Source organism: Electrophorus electricus, chromosome 14 (assembly GCF_041902795.1).
Source record: "Electrophorus electricus isolate QZ-2024a chromosome 14, ASM4190279v1, whole genome shotgun sequence".
In the NCBI taxonomy this organism is placed as follows: Eukaryota; Metazoa; Chordata; class Actinopteri; order Gymnotiformes; family Gymnotidae; genus Electrophorus; species Electrophorus electricus.
Genome location: NC_137510.1, coordinates 21,214,425 through 21,237,152, shown reverse-complemented (window position 1 = coordinate 21,237,152; position 22,728 = coordinate 21,214,425). Strand labels below are relative to the sequence as shown.

Below are 22,728 nucleotides of genomic sequence, written 5' to 3'. Positions count from 1 at the left end.
TTCGAATGAGGTGGCGATCATCACAGTCGGTAGAGTGTCATTTTTGACCTCTGCCAGTCTGTAGCTGTTGTTATCTTATGTGTTTGCTGCTTGACCTTGTTCTTATGAACCGCAGTTTTTGAAATTTTCAATATGGAAGCAACCTGATGCTAACTCTATATTAAGGTGTTCACCTATTCAGCATCTCATTAAGTAGAATGAGGTGTGTCTGTGAAGGAATTCAACAAACACTTGAATAGAATGGTTGCTGTACATGGAGATGCTGATTTAAGAAAAGACAATTCCAGAGCTGTGTAATTTATATATATATATATATATATATATATATATATATATATATATATATATATATATATATACACACACACACACACACACACACACACAGTGGTGTGAAAAAGTGTTTGCCCCCTTCCTCATATCTTATTTTTTTGCATGTTTGAAAAATGTTTCAGATCATCAAACAAATTTAAATATTATACAACACAAGTAAACACAAAATGCAGTTTTTATTATGAAGGTTTTTATTATTAAGGGGGGAAAAAACTCCAAGCCTACATGGCCCTGTGTGAAAAAGTGATTGCCTGAAAGCTGAGTTCAATTTCTCTAGCCAAACCCAGGCCTGATTACTGCCACACCTGTTCTTAATCAAGAAATCACTTAAATAGGACCTGCCTGACAACGTGAAGTAGACCAGAAGATCCTCAAAAGCTAGATAGTATGCTGCGGTCCAAAGAAATTCAGGAACAAATGAGATCCATCTGTCTGGAAAAGGTTATAAAGCCATTTGTAAAGCTTTGGAACTCCAGCAAACCATAGTGAGAGCCATTATCCATAAATGGCCAAACCATGGAACAGTGGTGAACCTTCCCAGGAGTGGCCGGCCGACCAAAACTACCCCAAGAGCGTGATTCATCCAAGAGGTCACACAGACCCCACAACAACATCCAAAGAACTGCAGGCCTCACTTGCCTCAGTTAAGGTCAGTGTTCATGACTCCACCATAAGAAAGAGACTGGGCAAAAATGGCCTGCATGGCAGAGTTCCAAGACAAAAAACACTGCTGAGCAAAAAAGAACATTAAAGGCTTGTTTGTTTTGCCAGAAAACATTTTGATAATCCCCAAGACATTTGGGAAAATACTCTGTGGACTGAAGAGACTTTTTGGAAGGTATGTCCCATTACATCTGGCATAAAAGTAACAGCATACCAACAGTAAAATATGGTAGTGGTAGCGTGATGGTCCAGGGATGTTTTTCTGCTTCAGGACCTGGAAGACTTGCTGTGTTAAATGGAACCATGAATTTTGCTGTCTACCAAAAAATCCTCAAGGAGAATGTCCGGCCATCTGTTTGTGAGCTGAAGCGCACTTGGGTTCTGCAGCAGGGCAATGATCCAAAACACCAGCAAGTCCACCTCTGAATGGCTTAAGAAAAACAAAATTAAGGCTTTGGAGTGGCCTAGTCAAAGTCCTGACCTGAATCCGATTGAGATGCTATGGCATGACCTTTTTTTAAAAAAGGCGGTTCATGCTTGAAAATCCTCCAATGTGGTGGAATTGCGACAATTGTGCAAAGATGAGTGGGCCAAAAGACTCATTCCTAGTTATTGCAGTTGCTTCTAAGGGTGGCTCAACCAGTTATTAGGTTGGGGGGGCACAATCACTTTTTCCACACAGGGCCATGTAGGTTTGGATTTCTTTTTTCTTTTTTTCCCCTTAAAAGCCTTCACTTTAAAAACTGCATTTTGTTTACTTGTTTGTCTAATTTTAAATTTGTTTGATCAGAAACATTTTACAAACATGCAAAAAAATATCAGGAAGGGGGCAAACACTTTCACACCACTGTACATTTATTCATTTATTTTAGAGAAAGATTCAAAGTTGTAATAAAGTATACAGAGTTTCCAGAGAAATGGAACACTTTATGTGCTTGCACAGATAATGAAGGACCTCTGTCTGAAGTGTTCTGTTTCTCTGGAAACTCTGCATACTTTATTACAATTTTAAATATTCTACATCTTTCTACAGTACACTGTAGTTACTCACCTGGAAACTTCATATTTTGTGTGTGTATTCCATTGGACAGTTCTTCAGTATCACCTTAAACCCCCCCAAACACACACAGAATGGCATATCAGGTAAAAAAAAAAATCTAAGTAATTTTCTGTAATAAGGACCTCCAATAGTTTTGAATGGAATGTCCAAATTAAATTGGAGGACTGAATATCTATTTCCAAAATGAAAATACAGGTACATGTCTGTTGTTCCTCCTCTTTACACTCTTTCAACACTAATCAGGCATATTTGGGTTAATTTGCAGTGTATGGAGTAATTTATTTATTTATTTATTTTGTTCTACTACAGATATATGTTTGCCTATTGCAGTATACCAGATTTTGTTTTGGTATCTTTGTCTATAGACAAATTAAGTTAAGATCAGCTTTCCTTGTATGAAGGGTTTCATTTTAGATTTTATAAGTGCTGTATAACAACTTTGAATACTACATCTGGAATCCAGAGGCTTTAGACATTATATTTTAATGGGAAAAATTTGGATATTAAACCAGTACTTTTGGTATCAAACTTCTTACTTGTATCTAAAACAATAAGTAGCTGGTAGACTGGCCCTTGTGAAGTTCTTCAGAGTTACATGCATGGGCTTTTCCGTTAAGAAAAACAATCATCTATGAGACATGGTACTAAATCTCGATTTCCTTTAATAGCTGTGAGTATAGACAGTTTCTGCTCTCCTTCCCCACTTCATCAGAGTCCATGCGCACAAAATAGATTTAACAATTAAATTATTCTTGTGAATTGCACATACATTTATGATGTCTAGATCTAACAGATACACCAAAAATATTGAAAAAGCTTCTGATGGCCTCTCCCAGAGGCTCGATGTCTATACCCACCCCTCCTCAAGAAGAAGTAGGCTACCATTTGCGACAACAGATACCAGGGGGATTATTATATAGTGCACTTTTACATTTTTTGATCATAATGTTACAAAAAACAACACAATATAAGACACAAACAGAAAACATTATAAATATAACTTTAATAAATTATTGTACCACAAAGGAGCATCGCGGGGTTTTTTTTCCATTACATTTAAACCCTCAAAATAAAAGGTGCCCACCGCTCACTTTGGGGGGTAAGTTTACTTCTTTTTCTTGATGGAGCATCTCCTTGTAATGTTCTATGCACAAAAGGACACGAGCTCTTTGGGGGGCGTCACTGAGAGAGAAAAGGCTCTTACGGCTGCAAAGCGCTTTTTGAGTAAATATTTAAGTCTTTCTTTCTTTGAACCAATGGAAGCGTGTGGAGATTTGTATGATCCTGAACAGTTACAAGAAGTGGGAACGTGATTTTCTGTTTCACAAGCTGTGGAGCGGAGCGCTACCGCGTCAGCGGACGGAGAGCGAAGAGCGGGTCTTGCAGCGTGCTCGGTGCTTTCGGTGTGTGTAACTGAGTACGACTGACTATTGGATTTCGGCAAGCAAACCTGCTGGTCGTTCCCGCTGTGACAAAACTGTGGGATATGGCCCTCGAAAAATAATGACTCCCTTCTGCGGACGGAAGGGCTTTCTCCCAGGGTGACAAAGCCGTAAGGAGTGGTCACCTTTGTTAGATGTAGCAGAGACATTGCGGCTCTTGTAGTCGGGTCACATAAAGCCCAAATGTGTAGCTCGTCCATAAGATGAAGTTCTGAGAGTGGGTAGCGGCGGCTGAATTCTTGGTCCGGGAGAGATGAAAGCAATGAACATGGCATGGTGTGCCGCCGGCTGTGCAGGTTGTAATGTCGAGGGCGCGTCCAAAGGCACAGAGGCGGAATAGTAAATCGGGGTACGCTGGCAGGAGTCACTACCATGTCACGAAGTGTAACATGTCTCGTTGCCATTGGTTCAATGTCCCGATAATCTGACTGGAATGTCTTGTCTCGCCTAGAAGTTGATGAGTTCTCCAAACCTGGATTTCTGCCAGTTGTCAACCCGGTCATATCGGGGTGGGGTTTTTTTTCCCTACACAGACGTCCTCCAGATCAACTTGGCTTATTGTTTTTCCAAGTGATATTGTCTTATGTTGTCCTCTATGCTGGTTATTTCTTTTATTTTTTGCTTTCTAAATGTAGGCAATTTACTCATTTGAGCGCTTACTCGAACTACTGGACAGAAGTACTGTCGTCCTCTTAACATCTGCCAAGTGAAAAGGCAACGTCACATCACCGATATAGCAAAAATATACCTTTGCTAATGACGCAGGACACGAGGCTCCACCCCACTGTCCAGCCAAAGGAAAACGCTGTCATCACCCACACTGTATTGACATGATGCAACAGGATTTGGAATTTACCTACTGTACACGTCAAACGGGGGAATAGGCTGTTAACTTCAACACAGTGATTTAGGAGTCCCCTGGATGTTTGTTTCAATAATAGGCCAATGTATAAATAATAAAACGTTAGATATAAAAAAAAAAAGATTATATGGCTACACTGACCATATAGCTTACTAACAGTCTAGACATAAACGTGTTTGCAAGGCTCTCAGAGTGATCAATTTCAAGATAACCTTTTGACCTTTATTGGACTTTACGTGGCTGCAATCGTTTTCATCTGTAGCCCACAGCTCCACTATATCTGATTAAAGAAAGTGGTCCATTTGGTTTCCTAAATGCAGGTTTTGTCATCAGCCATTTCATTAGACAGATCACTTTGATCAAAACACCTTATTGGTGTTCAGTGTCGTACCTTGTTCTCAGCTGTTTTAGCAATCATGATGATAGCTGATAACTGCTGGGTAAGTGTATATTAGGGGTATCACACATATCACTATCCATATTACTACTTGTGTTTATACATTGTTTGTGATACCATATGCACTGTGAATCAAATAGGTTTTGTGCTGTAACAATATGTGACATTAAAATTGATGTGCGATGCTAATACCTCCAACATGCTAACTCATTCACAAAGACAGCACTCAAATGTGTTAGTTACCAGAGTAAAGAGAAAGCACGAGTTAATAGCTATCAACTAGCTATTATTGGGACCTCAGTTTTTAGCAGGAGATTGTTTTTCACTGCCAGCCAATCTGTAGACACCTGATCTTCCTTAGGAAAAACATGTAAATATAGCCTGGCCTAGCAGAGCCGAAATACAGAGCAGGTTAATCACTATGAATAAGAGGAAGTCTAACAGTTTATTGGAACAATTTATTGTTATTACAGTTTATTCTTAAGATATAGCCCTAAAATGTAGCCCTAAAATCTAAGAAATATTTTGTTTACATTTATGAGCCATGATAAGACATTTGCCACTAATGTAATATAATCTCTTCATCACACTTAGATCTTGCACATTTTATATTATGTTTATTTTATGGTTTCTAAGAAAATTACTTGTGTTTTCACCTCACTTAGCACAGTTGCCTTTTTTGCAATTACTAGATAACCCAACACAAAACAATAAAAGCAAAATTTAGGTTGACATTTACTTTCTACTTCTGTATCGAAAATGTATCATATCATGGTACAGAAAGGACTATGTGTACCACACAGTTAATATTTTGTATCGTTAACCTCTATTGTATATCAACAGTTTTCTTAGCAAATTTCAGACGATGCTGATACAGGCAGCCTGCAAAGACTTAGGAGTAGTTAGTTTATAGGCAACCTACAAAGACTTAGGAGTAGTTAGTTTATAGGCAACCTACAAAGACTTAGGAGTAGTTAGTTTATAGGCAACCTACAAGGATTTAGGAGTAGTTAGCCTGTAGGGGGCGCTACTGTTTGGGTAAGGAAATGATTGTCGCACCCGCGAAACGTCAGTTTGTTGTGGACCAGCTGGCTAAGTTCATAAACTAGCTGGCTACTGATGGCTACACATATTTGCTTAAGGGTAAGCAATTTATTAGAATTGAGAAATAAACCCATATTTGACTCTTTAGGACAGAGTACCCCGTTGCTTTGTATTAGATTCTAAATAGCTAGATTAGCCTTTGCACGTTAGCTAGATACCTTAACTGAGGTACGGGGTTAGCTTGTTTGCTAACTCTAAGTAGCTAGCGTTAGCTAGCTAGCAATGTATGCTATGTGTTAGCGAGGACAAATAGCTGTATTGATGTTTGTCCAATATAACTATGTCACTAGCCATCATAGTTATCTCGTTCCAATATCCGTGGAGCCCAGTGAGACGTAGCTAGCTAGCTAGCTGGTAGCAGCCAGCCTAAGGTACAATACAGTCCATTTTCTTTTGACAGACAATTAACGCTAACGTTAGGCGAGCTATGCTAACTGGATAGTAAAATGCTTTTTTGGTAAAAGTGTTCACATAAGTATGTGTACTGAGAGTTAATTTTTATTAACAGTCTCCTAACAATGTTTTGTAAGAGTATAATTGCGGTTCATTAGGTTAGATGTTCCAGGTGAAGTCACTACAATGTTGGATTAATGAATGAAGTACCACAGTTTGTACTTGTCTGCTTTACATTAGTCCCTGAGACGACATGAAAACGGGCCGAAAACGCAAGTCCAGCTCCCCAGAGCCTCGACCTGAACATGCAAAAGTTCTCAAGAGGGATGCTGTCTCTGGATACCTTGGCACCTGCAGACTGACACTCAGTCCATCTAAAAGGATCTCCACTCCCACTAAAAACAAGTCTCAGAATTCATTATCTCCTAGAAAGCATTCTAGATTTAAGAATCACTGTGACAAACCAGGTACGGCATGAAGAAGGTGATGGATGTGATTAATGTATAAGCTTGGTGAGGCTCGGTTTCTTGATTTCACCTCTCAGTGCAGGACCTCCACATATGGTCAGAAACCCTGAAGTTGTGTGTATCAGTTCAATTTTGAAAACTTGGCCATAGCATTCATTTGCTTCATTTAAAGAAATAAATGATCAAGATTGATCAAATATAGTAGCCTGTTGTAGTTTATGACTATGCCCACAGCAAGATGAGATCTTGGACTTTTCAGTTAATGTTTGTCACTGGCACACTTGTCAAAGTTTAATTTTTCCTCAACTTCTGTTGACTGCTGTGAGCAGACGGCTGCGTTCGTCTTACATTCTGTAGTTTATCTAACCTTAAGTTGTGTGGGGGTCTTCCACTATACAGTGACTGGTGAGTTTGTTTATAGGTTTTGCTGATGGGGTGAATGGTGAGGTGCAGTCTTCCAGCAGTGCTATGTCATCCCCCTTTCAGTCAGAGGAGGACACAGAACTGGGACTGGTCATCACACTGGGTAAGATTTACCTTTCACAGTCTCTGTATTTTATATTATGATTTGCCTCATTGCAAACTATAGAGAGAGTAATTAAATTAACTTGTGTAAGTGTGGTGAGACAGTCAGGCAGTGATCTTCATGATTTAGGATACATGGAGGCACGCAAAAGTTTACTTTCGTCATCTGCCCTGTTTGCATCTGTGGTGTTCGGTCCCTTTCTTGACCTTGGCAATATGCTCTCTGAAAGATGAAGAGAGAGGTGAGGAGCAGGAGCGCGTGAGGAGGAGGAGTGGAGGGAAGCCGAAGAAAGCAGTCGTAGCAAACGACAATGACGACTGTCCGATGGCAGATAGTGAGAGGCCTGGTGGGGACTCTGCTCCGGAGGACGACAGCGAGGAGGAGGAGTTCACAAAACTGGACCGAGACTTGACTATCAAGTCCAGACAACACAACCTGACCTCAGTTGACGTACGCAAGATCATTCATGTAGGTGCCGCTGACCTCCAGTCTACCAAGCTTTAGATGAATAGTTCTGATTGGCTTTACATCCTGATGATTGTCTGTTTGAATAAGCATTTTTGAAATGTTCACTGGGGTTGTAACCACCTGTGGTTTTTCTTTTGTGTTTTGTTTACATACAGGAAGTTATCACCAATGAACATGTAGTGGCCATGATGAAAGCAGCCATTAAGGACACTCAGGACATGCCTATGTTTGTATGTGTCATTTCACTGTTTATATGGAAGGTGTAAGTGAAGCTGCCCTTCATTTGAATTTGTGTGATATAGATTTATGTAATTATACTTTCAATACAGGAGCCCAAGATGACGCGTTCAAAGCTTAAAGAGGTTGTAGAGAGAGGGGTGGTGAGTTTGGTGTCTCTTTATTCTCAAGCAGTTGTGTGTTTTGTCTACATGTTCAGTTTGTGTTTCATTTGCTGTCCCTTTGTGGCTTTGATGTATCTTTCAGGGAATTCCTACCTGGAACATCTCCCCTATCAAGAAATCAAAAGAAATTAAGGTAGATTAAGGTAGATTAAGTTGTTGCAATTTACATTTTATGAGAGAAGCCTAAGCTTCTTTCTCTCTCTTGCCTTCTGTCTTGCTTTCTATCTTGCTTTTCCTGTAGCCCCCACAGTTTTTAGACATTCCCCTTGAAGATGAAGAAGACTCCTCTGATGAAGAGTATCACCCTGATGAGGATGAAGAGGATGAGACTGCAGAGGAGGTAGCACTTCCATCCACTCATGACATGCCACTTTACTAAAGAATCTGTGGTGCAAACATACTAATGGTACTTTGTAGGTGCATGAGTTCAATTCACTGTGTGTTTGTAACACACAGACTATTCTGGAGAGTGATTTGGACAGCACAGCATCTTCACCACGCATCAGTAGACGAGGTCACTCTCGCACACCCGTGGATCTGTCGGAGTGTGAGGAAGACAGGAACAGCGTTACTCAGCTGGTACACTCAGTGCTACAACCCCCGCAACGTCCTTCACAATAAGGAGTCGGAACTTTGGTTTTGTGCTTACACAATGTTTGGGGGTCAGCTTTTGAACTTTTTCATTTTATGTCTTCATATTAGGAACCTTCATCTCATAGAGGGCTGTTTTTCTTAAGTCCTCTGTGTTGCTCTGAGGAAGTATTTTGAAGCCTTATGATGCATATAAATACCGCCTTTTTTCTCACCCCCAAGTCCAGGACATCGAGACATCTGAGAGTAGAAGCAGTGCCTATGGGTCCCCCTGCCCCTCCCTCCCAGACCTGTGGCTCCTCCCGGCCCCAGAGAGCCCTCGACTCCTTCATGGAGAAGCTGCATGCAGTGGATGAGGAGTTGGAGCTCAGTCCCCTGTGCATGGAGCCTTACCAGGTACAGCATGTTTTACATGTACCGCCTGAGGGGCTTGTCCACAAGGGTTCTTATTATCTCTGCCCTATGTGGACAGCATTGGTATAATTGCTGATTTTATAATGATTTATTTATTAGTCTTTCAGAGCAAATACAAGTGCCTGTCAGTACATGGCCTTCTTCAAGTTTCAAGTTTGGTTTATTTGTCACATGCATAGTCATACATAGTATAACTCGCAGTGAAATGGTTGTCATTCAGCGTGTTAATGACATTATCATCAGAGAAGAAATTGCAAAAAACAATAAACCATTTTAGAAATATTGACTGGACATATTGGTGGCAATGTTGGATCACCTTTATGTAAAACGGTGTCATCACAGTCTTACAACAGTTATTTGCATGTGTGCATTTGTAGTTAAGTAAACAGTAATTTAAATTCAATACATTGTTAAGCCAGGTACAAAAGCTTGGATTAATCATTATTACAGTTGCTGTACTAGAATACAGAAAAACCCTTCCTAATTTGGAGCTGTTTGTTCTTATTCCTATATCATCTGCCCCATGCAGTTTATCTTTCTAATCAAGCTTGCCTGTAGTTTTGTTTACATGCTTCTATAGAGCATGAATAGCTAAAATGGGCATTTTAGTTATGCTTTTGTTTGGATTTTGAACAGCTCCTCAACTCCTCATGTGTCTTCCCCTCTCCTTGTCTCTCACTCTCTGTCCCTCAACTCCAGACTCTGAGCAGCAGTGAGAATGCAGAGGAGAGCCTGGTGGCATGCCGCACGCGGTCCAAGCGTCCACTGAGGGACGTGCCGCTGGACCAGCTGGAGGCCAAGCTGCGTGCGCCTGACATCACCCCGGACATGTATGACTGCATCTCAGCCCTGGAGGACAGAGAATGGAGTCAGTGGCTCCAGGGCCTCATGACCTCGCAGCTGGACAATGAAGGTCAGAGGTCATGCAAAACTGAGCGAGGGAGTCGGCTTCGTTTTTATGTAGTTTATTTTTATTAAGTAGAAATACATTTTTTTACTGATTATTTTGTATGCCCATTCTTAAGCTTCATGGGGTTGAGGAAGTGCTAAAAGAATGTCCGCATGGGCTAATCACTGATGGGACAGAAAGCCTCTCTACATCTTAATGGCTTTCTCTAGTTTAATGTGTATTGTTTTGTACATCCTGGTGCTTGATGGCTCAATCTCTGTTTGCTCTGTCCTGTTTTCACTCCTCTGACCTTTACCCTATTTGTCTTTTTGTCAATCACCACTCCATGTGTGGTTGTGCCATTTCTTCTCCTGGTACACAGTTCTTATTACGTTCTCTTTCCCGCTTTTTCTACCGCAGTTCTACAGGTTATGGTCACCTTAAAATAGCTGACTAGGACAGAGCACAACTCCCATCAGCAGTGTCTTATTGTGCTTCTGTTAATGGGCATACTGTTGTAATGCTCCTCTTTCTGTCTTTCTTTTTTTTTTTCAAGAGGAGGGTGACGACGATGACGATCCTGAATATAACTTCCTGGAGGATCTAGATGAGCCAGATTTGGAGGACTACCGCAACGATCGAGCAGTTCGCATCACTAGTGAGTTCAGATGGGCCTTCACTCTTACTTGGGTGTTAATGCAAAATATGCTGCCAGGTGTTTGTCATGTAGATCTGGTTTCTTCAGTTTCACATTAGTTACCTTTTAAAGACACAAAACTTCAATGGCTCTCTAACTTAGAATGACTTTATTTAGATAACAACCATATATTTGGTTCCCATATTTTATTTATATAAAAAATAAATCAATTTAAATTCTCTCTCCCCCATTCAGAGAAGGAAGTTAATGAGCTTATGGAGGAACTGTTTGAGACGGTGAGAGCATTTAAAGTAGAGCAATAAACGTGCAATAAACTCTTTTAAACCTGGGACTTTTATTATGTAATGACTCTTTTGTGCTCCCTGCCACCTTTTATGTCCTTCCCAGTTCCAGGATGAATTGGGCATGAACGAGCATGATGAAGAGGGTCACGAGGAAGAGGAGGAGCGGGATGAAGAGGCAGCATCACAGAACATTGCAAAATTCAACGTCCCCCAGGCCATTCGGTACAGCACGCCTCGCCCGCCCTGTCTCTCCTCCTTTTTCACTTATTTTTCTGTTTTGCGCTCTCTCTCTCTTTCTCTCTCTCTCTCTCTCTCTCTCTCTCTGTGTGTTGACACAGTGCTCTGTCTAGCATCTGCTGCTGGGTCCGAGTGTGTGCTTCAGGGCACGTATTCTGTTAAAGTACACCATCCGGCCACTTTGTGTTGTCTAGTATTTTTCCAACTATACGGTAGCTAACAGAGTACAAAGCAACATGTTTTCTGCCACATTCTGTCCAGCTCATACACCTCGCATATGCTTCTGTATGTGATCCCTGCCACTTGGTTGTGTCTCTCGGTGTGTGCTCTTGCATCCTGCTACTAGACACTGAACTCAGAGGCATAGTCTGCATCTTTGATCTTGTCTGGTGTGATGGACCTTGATCTTGTGCTGATGAATGCCTCTGTGCTCTCCATTATATAACTAGCAACTATTATGCTTGCATAGCTTTGCCCTCATCCTATACAATAACAAGGTTTATGGTGTTAAAACATTATACTCTTTAGAAAAGTGTGTGTGTATATGAGTATGTGTGTGTATTATTTATATTTATATTTTTATTTATATATATATATATATATATATATATATATATATATATATATATATATATATATATATATATATATATATATGAGAGTCCTCCCTTTGGGACAGAACTGCCGAAGGGTGCTGTGTCTTGTTTGGGTAGGGAGGCAAAGAGATGTGCTCACGGTGTCCACCTGTCTTGCAGCAGAGCAAGAGTACAGTGTGAACACCTCAGAGCTACAGAGACTACGTGCACGTACATACCTGACTGTGTGTACCTTCTTCTGAGAGCATACAGACGTGTGTGTGTGTGTGTGTGTGTGTGTGTGTGAGGATGTTAATTATACCTCCTGTTGAAAGGGGAGTGTGAGACATGCAGGATCCAGGTGTGACACAGTAGAGAGGAACAAGAATCATTTACTGGAACACAACAGCTGTGTGCCTGGAAATCTCTCTCTCTCTCTCTCTCTCTCTCTCTCTCTCTCTCTCTCATGCAAAAAAGGCGTGAATGGATTTGTGCTAAATTTAAGACTGTTATGTATGTTAATTCTGTTACCTGCTAAAATGTGTGTGTATGTGTAAGCACATATCTGGTTCAGCAAACAGGAATAGACCTCATTTACTGGATTAGATGGCAGCTGTATGCTTGGCACGCACGCGCACACACACACACAGTTCCCTCCTTCCATCCTTTTCACCACTTTGTGAGCACCCCTCCACTCAGTGCCCTCACACATGTATGTAAATAACTGAATCAGAACTGATTGAATAATTAATTGACTTTTCATTAAGGTTTAACTAATTTTGTTCAGTTTTTTTTATAGCACTTCAGTGAGAAAAATAGCAGATGCTTGTCTTACTTTAATCATTTGGGTCCTTTCTCCAAGGCCTGATGTGACACTCGTGATGCTCATCATATTTTTAATGATGCTCTTAGTGCCCTTACACTGCTCATGATAAGGCCAGGTGATAACCTTTGGGAGGCTGTTTGCCTTCAGTGGGGCTGTGTACATTGTGCCCAGTAATGGTGTGTATGTGCGTAAAGGCACATCACGTAACTCTGGGAACATTCATCAGATGTGAAACTCAAAATGTTAATGAGCCACACTGACGTCTGTGCTGACTTTTTTCCAGCCGTGTGTGTGTGTGGAGGTGAGCGCACTGGTCTCAGTGCCCATTTACCTCTGCTATAATTGCCTCTTGGCACGATTAGGCTGAGCGGGCTTCGTTGCCCATCATACTTAATGGCCAGTGGGTGTGTGTGTATGCGTGCGGGTGTGTGTTCCATGTTCTATAGAGGTGGAAAAAGGGGACTTCATGGCAAGGAGTTTTCCTGTTTGCAATGCACATTTGTGCTAGAATGAAACAGACCTGACAGTCTAGCAGTGTTTTTGTTCATTTTCAGTTTAGTTTGTAAAGTCAGTCTTCGCATGTTTTGGCTGTACATGTTCCAGTGTTACATTCTCTCAGTTTATATACAGAGGCATTAGATCGGTGAAGTTCATTTATATATTCTGGATGAAAAATGCGGTAGATGTACTGTGTTCTGCCATTTCTTTCTAAGCATTTGCATGTCATTGTTATTTGTGTGTGCCTTATCAGTTTGGAACAGTTCAGTAGATTTGGAACAGTTCCCCTCTACTGTAGGAGAGCAGACCCCCTACAGGTGATGTTCTGCAGCTCATAATGGCCTTATGGTCACATGTATTTAGAAGTGCAGAAAGACCACAACAAAAATAAGTCTTTAAACATTCAGATCCAAATTACGATTAAGCCCCTTGTATGTGTATGTTCTATGTGTGTGCGGTGTGCAGATTTGAGGAGCCTCTGGCCCACATGCTGACCGCATGCAGGCGGACCGTCCGTGAGCAGCTCGACGCCCTCCAGCAGCGGCGTGAGCCCCAGAGCCGGATGAGCCCCATCACCCTGGGGCCCACTGTGGTGATTCTCCCATCCCCCTGCTCCCTGGTGCTGTCGACTAGCCAGAAACGGCGGCTTCAGCAGCAAATCCAACAGGTGCAGAGGAGGGATTGGCCAAACAATAACTGTTTGATTGTGTAGACGCTTACCTGGAGATGTGTCTTCATTTGTTCGTTCGTTCCAGCACATACAGCTGCTGACGCAGGTGAACATGCTGTGTAGCCCTGTGGAAGCACTGCATAGCCAGGCCAGCACCACCAAGCTTTTCCTGGTGAATATCAAACAAATACTTTCTCCACTTACACCCATGGTTAAAGTGAACTGGTCTTACATCAGTGCAAAAGGGCAGTTTAAGGGAGAGCTTGGGGTAGACCATCTTGACTAATCTGAGGAGAGAACTTTCATTTCTCTCTGAGATGCCCAAATAGGGCACATTAGATTTTTGTCTGCTGTAGTTTCCACTGTCAAACATAACAGGCATGTCACTGCTTTAGGTAGTTCAGTTATCTACTGTTCATATAACATTACTGTGCCTGCATTTTTACAGCTTGCTTCTCTCTGCATAATATTTACATATTTTAGTTCTTTTTTTTTTTTAACCATTACCATGTCTTAAATAGTCATGTAGTTCAGTGCGTTGGTGAGATTCTGCATGGCTGTTCTGGGCTGTGTTTCAGGTGGAGCTGAAGTTGTTTGCAGAGCGAGCAGAGCAGCTCAGGGTGGGGGTTGTATCTGAGTTCAGGAGTGTGTTCAGAGTGTATAACCTGCAGGCATCTCTGGACCTTCTTGAGGAGCTGGAGCAAATGCCTCCTCCACCCACCCCTTCAGCCAAACGATCACACCCTGGTGAGACACCTCACATACACGATGTTATTCACCTTGTTTGAGCTTTTGTTTCTACTTGAATCCTACCCAAGGCTGTTCTTGGCCTTGGGTGCACTGGTGTCTTATACCACCATCCAGCGTAGCCTAGCAACAGCTGATGCATCATTTCATTCTGTTCATAGCACCTTTTATTTATTTATTACACTAATTCCAGCAAAGTTTGGTGCATATCTTTTTAGTGCCACAAAAATGCCACTCAATTGAACATTGAAATGTCTATACATTTTTAATTAATATGTGGTGCTTTCATCACTTTTTTTTTTTTCTTTTTTTTTTTTTGCCAATGCTAAATGCTTAAGAAGGCTTGCACGGCAACATAGCCGTTACGTGTGTTCTCCGTGTGTGCAGTGCATCCCTACCCGCTGCTGCCAGCTCACCTGGCCTGGCTGTTCGCCACACGTTCTGTGTTCCTCTACCCAGAGCTACTGCCTCACTGCAGCCTGGACCCAGCCCTGCAACCCCCCCGCAGCAAGCACTTCTACACAAAGGGCGAGGATGGGTAATCTGTTACCTTTCACTTCACAGGGAAATGGGGAATTCCTGAATAGTCTGTCGAATAGCCCGACAGGCGCTCCTCAGAGATGAAGGATGAGGGGGTGCCGTTATGTGTAACGGTGCGGGTGGCGTTGACGCACTAAATCATAGAAACGGTGCGGGTGGCGTTGACGCACTAAATCATAGAAACGGTGCGGGTGGCGTTGGCGCACTAAATCATAGAAACGGTGCGGGTGGCGTTGACGCACTAAATCATAGAAACGGTGTGGGTGGCGTTGACGCACTAAATCATAGAAACGGTGCGGGTGGCGTTGACGCACTAAATCATAGAAACGGTGTGGGTGGCGTTGACGCACTAAATCATAGAAACGGTGCGGGTGGCGTTGGCGCACTAAATCTTTTTTTTTTTTTTTTTCCCCCTTCCTGTCCTACTTTTGTATTTTTCTATGGTCTATTTCTCTTTCTAGTCTGATTGTTCTGGGTCTGAAACACTTCAGTGAAACAGAGTTCCCCTACCATTTAATGAGTCAGCATCTCCTCCAGCCCAAGAAGCGTGAACAGCTGCGGGTTCGTGTGAAGGACATGTGTTCGAGCAGGGCTGCCGACAATGTCATCAAGGTGCCTCATCTGTAAACTATTTCTGTGTACCTGTTTGGTACCTAATTCTGTGATGGCTACATCACAAATTTGCCAGCAGAGAGTTTGTAAAGGAATATATATATATATTTTTTTTTTGTTTTTTGTTTTTTTGTTCTGTAATTGTGTTCTTTTCTTCAGTTTTACTGCCAACACCGGGTTGTTCCAGCTCTACCAGTGGCTTGCTGTCAAGTTTTACCCGGAGAAGAGCGCCCCCCAGTGGAGAGAGAGAAGAACATCATGCCCAACTGGCTACGGGTAATGTCCTTTTAATTTAAAAAAAAAAAAAGTATTTATTTTTTTTCTTATATATATTTCCCAGATTATTTATTTATTTTTTACATTAGTACTCGATTAAAGCAGGCATTATACCCCCCTCTTTGTAATGGCTTACCACCAAAAGAACCTTACTGAAAATTAATGGAATATCTCTTGACCTCAACAGAAAAGTTTGCCGCACATCCATAAAGCAGTGTTTGAGAACCAATCAGAAGTGCGACCACCATATGATACAAGGACATCACCTACTTCACCCACCTTCATTTTCCCAGAGAAAACACAGTACCCACCATCCCTTCCTAAAGGTCTCACCCTACTACTACATCCTTCATCCAGACGTCAGAATTCTGTCCAGCCTCCTAAACCGCGCCCTCTTCGTGGTTTCTCCTGTCCTGTTCTTACCCCATTGGCTAAAGCCTCTCCAGGCCCTACAGGTATAGTTAATGTATTGCCCAAAGTACAGGCACCTCTCTCCTCTCAAAGAGTAATCCTGCTGACCCAGGTTGATGCCACACCTGCCCATGGAACAGTGCCATTAAGCAGTGTTGGTCCCATCAACTTCCAATATGTTGTTCCGCAGTTAGGGAGTGTTAATCCTGCACAGCCTCCTGTGAGCTTGCCTCCGGATGTAGTGCAGGTACCCCCAGCTCCAGCTGTTCCCAGTGATGGGCTAGTTACCACATGTGTAATGCAAGCTCCACAGAAGAAAGCAGGGGTGTCTAAGAAACCAGTCATGCCTAAAAAGCTGCTTCCCATTCAGCCTTTGCCCTTGAATCCAGCCCCTCAGCTCTCCCAGCTCATACCCCTCATCCCTGGGCCTACAGTTAATGTGAACCTGGCTAACACTGGACCAGCCATGGACCAGGTCACAGCTGCAAGCTTTGCCAAAAATATCTCAAATGCTGCTTCATCTGTGGTCATCATCCAGCCTGCTTCCCCCTTTCTGGACGCCACTGGTGTACCTCCACATGGATTGGTCAAAGCCTCCACCGCTCCTCCCCCTCAACTCTCAATCACTCAACCAATCAGCAGTCTCCCTCACCTAGGAACCTTGGCCAGACCACTGTTGCTGGGCAACAATGTTGGAATCTCAAGCCATGATGTTCCTAAGGAACCAGAAGAGACTGAATTTAAATTGAAATCTAGTCCTGTGTTTTTCTCACATACTCCCTCTCCTCCACTCCAAGCTACTGTCAAACTGAAATCAATCCTTGCCACACCAACCGTAAAACAGAAGGAACACTCCTGGCAGGGTGAGATGAGGACTGAACTTGTATGTAATTTGCCAGTGGCAAATTACCAAACTACTCCCTCACTGAACACTCTGAGTAATGGCCTAAGCATTGTGAATGTCAACTCAAGGTCACTATTGCCTGGAAACAGCAGTACTGGATCTGCACAATGTGCCATGAACCCTCAAACCCCTTCATCTCTTATAGATTCGCCAGCAGATGATTCCCACTGTGTGCTAGTTCAGGCAGCTTTACCGGGAGGCACACCCCAACTCCTGGTGCCCCAAAACAGCTTGATTCCAGAGCAGCCTCTGCTACAGCAAGTCGGGGCCACAAGTGGAGCACCTCAACATCAAACTGCACTAACCAAACCTGAGACTTTTCACAGGTCAAACATGTCAAATACGAGAGAAGGAGCTTTGTCGAGCCGTGGTGTTGGACTGTCTTCAGAGGGTGCAGTTAGCAGAGTAACTGCTCAACTAAACCTGCACGGCTTGGGTGGTGAAGTCTGTATAGAGGAGGTGGAGTCAGGAGCAGAGATGGCTGGGGAGGAAATGGCGGGCGCACTTTTTGCCAGCCCTCTCCTCATGCTGTCGGAGTCCTCACGTAGTTCCAGCTCCAGCCTGAGCAGCAGCCTAACAGACAGCACAGAAGCCTTGGACAGCGTGCTGGAGGACAGCATGGAGAACCTTGCACCTGCAGAACAGAGGGGAGGGTGGGAGGAGAGCCGCCGCCTGGCCGGGAAAGACGAAGAGAAGACTGGCAGTGGCGGAACTTCTGCTGGGGTGAGGGCAGGGCAGACTAGCAGCAGGGGTGAAGGGCGGGAGCTGCCTGGGCTGCTCACTCTTGCTTCGGGGGCCAAGAGCCAGGAACCCACTGCTGGGGGGGAGGGGCAGACCGAAGGAAACGGGGAGGACAGGGAGGACAGGGAGGGGGGAGGGGGGCACCAGAATGGAGAGAATGGAGGAGGTGGCGAGAGGGAGGGAAATGGAGCGTATAGGAGGGAGGATGGAGAAGGGGGCGGAGAGAGAGACGGTCCCGGGCGGAGGCAGGGGAATGAGGGCCGGGATAAAAACGATGAAGAGAAGGATGGAGATGGAGAGCGTGAGGAGGAAGAGGAAGACTTTGATGAGCTCACGCAGGATGAAGATGAAGAGGAAGTGATGTCATCGGCATCAGAGGAATCTGTCCTTTCAGTGCCTGAACTGCAGGTTTGTGCTGCATTGTTAACTTTCGTCTCTGCCTTTTCTTTATGCTTAGTAGTTTAAATATAAAAACAACACACATCATTAAAACTTTTAAGAGAAATAAGTATCCAAGCTCTGCCGTGTGCCGTCCATCACCAGGAGTGTAGGAAGGCTGCTGGTGACTGGATTGTGAGGGGAGGAATTACATGTGGGATGTTGTTAATGCTGTCTCTTGCTTTGTGGCTTTATATCTTAGGAAGAGTTTTATGGAATATATGACAAACTATGGGTCTTGTATCTGTTGACAACTACAGGAGACAATGGAGAAGCTGACGTGGTTGGCATCAGAGCGGCGGTTATGTGGTGAAGGAGATTCAGAGGAGGAGAACTCTCCAAACTCGCCCACTTCCCCGACCTCCCCGACCTCCCCAATCTCTCAGAACTCCCAGGAAGACAACTCTGAGGATGAGGAGGATGGGGCAATGAAGGGTGAGGAACTGGAGCCTACGGAAGGAGAGGGAGGAAAACTGCCTGAAGGAGAGGCACCACCAGAGGATGACCCTCCACAGACGAGCGGGAAAGGAACAGGACGAGGAAGAGGTAGGGTTAACTTCTTTTTTCTTATTTCATATACTACATAACAAACACTGAGCTAACTTCCTTTGGCCAGAAAGAATGGCTAATACCCCAGTTACAAAGAGATCCTTAGCTAGCTCATTCTCTCTCGTTCTACTTTCTCATTCTAGTTTATTAGAAAATGAATCGACTGATTTCGTTCGTTGCCTTTGGCAGGTCGTGGTCGCCCTCCCCCACGTAGTCTGAGACGAAGCCGCCGGCAGGATCGGGGTAGCAAAGATGCCTCTAAGCTCCTCCTCCTCTATGATGACCACATCCTGGATAACGATCCATTGAGGGAGAGCAAGGACATTGCCTTTGCCCAGGCCTACCTCAACAGGGTCAGTGGAACTGCTTTTAAAAAACTGTAAAACAAACATTAAATTCAGGTGCCGGCCAGCAATCAACAGATTACTAAAATCAGTTTCAAGTTGTTGGGAGCGTTTCTGTCGCTTTGGCTTTCAGGTGCGGGAGGCCATGCTGGACGCTCCAGGTAAGATGGAGGAGTTCCTGAGTCTGCTCTATGAGTTTGAGCAGGGCGGGGAGAACCGCAGTGCTGTGGAGCTCTTCTCTCAGCTTAGACCTCTTCTCAAAGACTGGCCCGAGTTGTTGAGGGACTTTGCTGCCTTCCTCCTCCCAGAGCAGGCTCTGGAGTGTGGACTGGTACGCCACTGCCGTCCCTCGTTTCGCTCAGTATTTATTGCGACCGAGTCGTGTTCTTTTCTGTTTTGCTTTTGTACTTACTGCATGCATAACTGAACTAAGTACTAATACTGTGTATTAAAGTGCTATACCAGAAATGTAACTAAACCCCCCCCCCCCCTTGCTTCTTTGTCTTCAGTTTGAGGAACAGCAGGCATTTGAGCGTAGCAGGCGGTTCCTGAGACAGCTCGAGATCAGTTTTGGGGAGAACCCCTCGCACTACCAGAAGATTGTGAGAGCACTGCAGGCTGGATCTGCCCTCACCCCCACAGGTGTGGAGGAGGTAAGGCGCGTTCGTACGCTCTGCTTTCAGTTTGTTTTCTATGTCTGTCTGTCTGTATTTGTTTGTTTGTATGTTTTTTAAGAGTATGTTACTGTTTTTCTAGAGCAACTGTATTCTAAATCCTGTTCTCTGTTGGTGTGTGTCAGCTTAAAGCGCAGATGGCCACCTTGCTCAAAGGTCACACACACCTGCAGGGAGAGTTCTCGCTGTTTTTTGATGAGATGCGCCCGCCGCTGGCACGACCGGGGCAGTTTGAGGAGGCATTGTGGCCTGAGGATGGTGGGGGTGGGCCGGAGGGAGGAGATGGAGGCATGAACTTGGCGAGTGCTGGAGGGGTCAGCGCTGGCTTTGAAGAAGTCGCACTCCCTGATCTGGAGGAGGAGGAGGAGACGCAGAAGATTGCCCAGATAACGGGCAGGAGCAGGAGAAGGAAGGAGTTGAACACGCACAGGAACTACAAGGTGAGCAAGCTAGTGGGGACATGAGGAGACTCTCAATTATTCATGTGCTCTTTACTTATCCACTTATCAGAAGTGCACATTCAGTTGCGTTCATTTCCCTTTGGGCCCTCGCTCGTGCCCTCACTCGCTTATCCCATTTTCTTATGTGGAGACCGAGGATGTGACATTTGTGGTGTTGTCAGCAGGATTGTGGTTGGCCAGAGAAGGACTGTCTCTGCCCCTGCCATGACTGCAGTAATGATGCTAAGCATCGCCGTCACAGGAGGAAAGGCTGTCCCCATTGCCATGGCAACAAGGTCTGTTACATTCTACAAGCCTGAATTTTTTTTTACATTTTTGAATCTACTTAAACAAGCAGGTGATAATTGAAATAACCGTACTGCATATTTATTATTCGCCAAAACGTATCTGAGGACGTTTAGTGGTCACATTGAGGCAAATGCCGTGATGGTATAAAGCTTGAGGTGTACGATGAGAAAACCTCCACAGGTTTGGACATGCCTAAAGTGTGTGTGTCTGTGTGTGTCTGTGTGTGTGCTTGCTCTTTAGGGCACTGACGGCACCAAGGCACCAAAGAGTGGTGATTCCACGTTCACAATGTCAGAGCCTCTGCCTGAGAGAGGAGAGGAGAGGGAAGAGAGCGAAAGAGGAGGGGAGGATGGAGGGGAAGAGAAGGAGACAGGAGTTAAAGATGAGACGGGCAGCAGAGCCAGCAGTCCCCATCATGGTACAAGATCTTCTGTGTTCACTTAGGCTGCAGAATCCACTACACTCAACCTTTCCATTTCATTATTTTACGCCTCGTGCCATTTAGTCGCGAGAAGACAACATATGTAATGTAGAGAACATTTTTTTATGAGTCTGAAGTGGTTCCAAATTTTTCCACCATCAGAGGCCGAGAGGCCAACATGGGAGAGCAATGAAGGAGACGCCTTAAATCCCGAGGAAAAGGATGATGAAGAGGATGAGGAGGAAGGCGAGAGGGATCACTCTTCCTCCCCAAGTGGTGACAAAGTGGGGCTGGTAGCTGAGGGCACAGACTTCTCTCCTCTTCCTCAGTCTGGAGGGAGGGAGGCAGCACAGCAGATCCGCCAGAGCCCCTCCTCTGACACACACGTGTGTGCCAAGAACATCTCCCTCACGCCCAGCGGAGAGAGGGTCGTCCTCTGGACCAGGTCAGTGTTACGTTCTAAGTAAAACCTGGTGCCACCCTGGTCTTTGACACTAAACCAACCACTCTTGATCATTTAATGAATCCCATGAATCTACCCACCAGAGAGGCAGATCGAGTCATTCTAACTGCGTGTCAACAGCAAGGGGCCAATCAGGACACCTTTCAGGATGTGTCAGCACAGCTGGGCAACAAAACTGCCAGTGAGGTACCTTCCACCTTTCTGGACATCACTCCACAATTACAATATTTCGTACATTTTCATAAATTCTGGTCCAGCATTAGAAATGGCTCTCCTCACTTATTCAGTGCCAAAATAAGGCCATAAGGATGCTTCACAAAAGTGGCCATGAACCCAGAGAAATGTTCAGTGCAGTTATAAGTCTCTTGCCATTTTGTATAGGTTTCCAAGAGGTTTCGGGACCTGATGCGTCTCTTCCATACATCAGCTCGTCAGGCCAGCTCAGAAGACGAGGCCATTGAACAGCAGTCGGCTACTGATGAGGAGCAGGACTGACATAAGCTTGATGGCAGACAGACTTGGATATACTCTAAGCACACCAGCTAAACTAACGGTTAAACTATGGGAGCACGACAAACACATGGGGTTTGCGTTGCTTCTAAATAGCCAGATAAAAAAAAAAAAAGTTTGACTTAATGGCACATGAAGGCTATGTAATTTTGTTTTGTAAAAACTGTAAATCAACATAGAGTTAACAAAATTGAAAAAAAGGACCAATTAATCACCAGCAAACTGAATGAGACTGACACCTGCTTGTACCAAACTTGAGAAACTTTTCAAAGGACAAAATAACTGGTACTGCAAGGTGCGTCACTCACATGCCACTAAACAAGGCCAGCCTACATTCGCCTGTGCGTGCGCAATGACTAGGAACGGGCGAGTCCCAGCTATGTACAGTATTTTTATATTAGTTGTGAGGGGTTGTTTTTAATGTATGTTTTAGCTTTTCGAAAGAAAGTATTTGCTTGAGAAAATTACGTTTTCTGGTTAAACAAGATAGTGAAATAAAACTAATTCGTATTTATATGTTCCATGTGTTAAAGTAGTTAATGTTTATTGTGCCGATTAAAACAGCCTTGGAGCGGTTTGGGATTCTTAACT

At 43.9% G+C, this 22,728-nt stretch overlaps 1 protein-coding gene across 5 annotated transcripts; it reads left to right on the top strand.

Annotated features, from left to right (window-relative positions):
* The first annotated feature begins 5,774 nt into the window (after window positions 1-5,774).
* gon4lb (gon-4 like b) lies at window positions 5,775-22,651 on the top strand. Of its 5 annotated transcripts, none has more exons than XM_081696148.1 (31): window positions 5,776-5,900; window positions 6,495-6,721; window positions 7,143-7,247; window positions 7,477-7,715; window positions 7,871-7,945; window positions 8,045-8,095; window positions 8,199-8,249; window positions 8,358-8,456; window positions 8,573-8,695; window positions 8,930-9,103; window positions 9,821-10,034; window positions 10,567-10,668; window positions 10,903-10,943; window positions 11,056-11,174; window positions 13,554-13,755; window positions 13,844-13,930; window positions 14,337-14,505; window positions 14,893-15,043; window positions 15,507-15,657; window positions 15,817-15,933; window positions 16,121-18,397; window positions 18,688-18,973; window positions 19,166-19,329; window positions 19,454-19,651; window positions 19,830-19,973; window positions 20,120-20,434; window positions 20,620-20,730; window positions 20,984-21,161; window positions 21,327-21,609; window positions 21,711-21,813; window positions 22,009-22,651. In XM_081696148.1, the coding sequence occupies exons 2-31, from the start codon at window positions 6,508-6,510 to the stop codon at window positions 22,120-22,122; spliced, it is 6,657 nt and encodes a 2,218-aa protein (XP_081552274.1). In that variant the 5' UTR covers window positions 5,776-5,900; window positions 6,495-6,507; the 3' UTR covers window positions 22,123-22,651. The 5 variants fall into 5 exon arrangements, 4 of the variants coding, with proteins under 4 accessions (XP_081552274.1, XP_026855800.3, XP_081552275.1 ...); XM_026999999.3 differs by having other exon boundaries at window positions 20,617-20,730; XM_081696149.1 differs by lacking the exon at window positions 19,454-19,651 and having other exon boundaries at window positions 20,617-20,730.
* The last annotated feature ends 77 nt before the right edge of the window (window positions 22,652-22,728 follow it).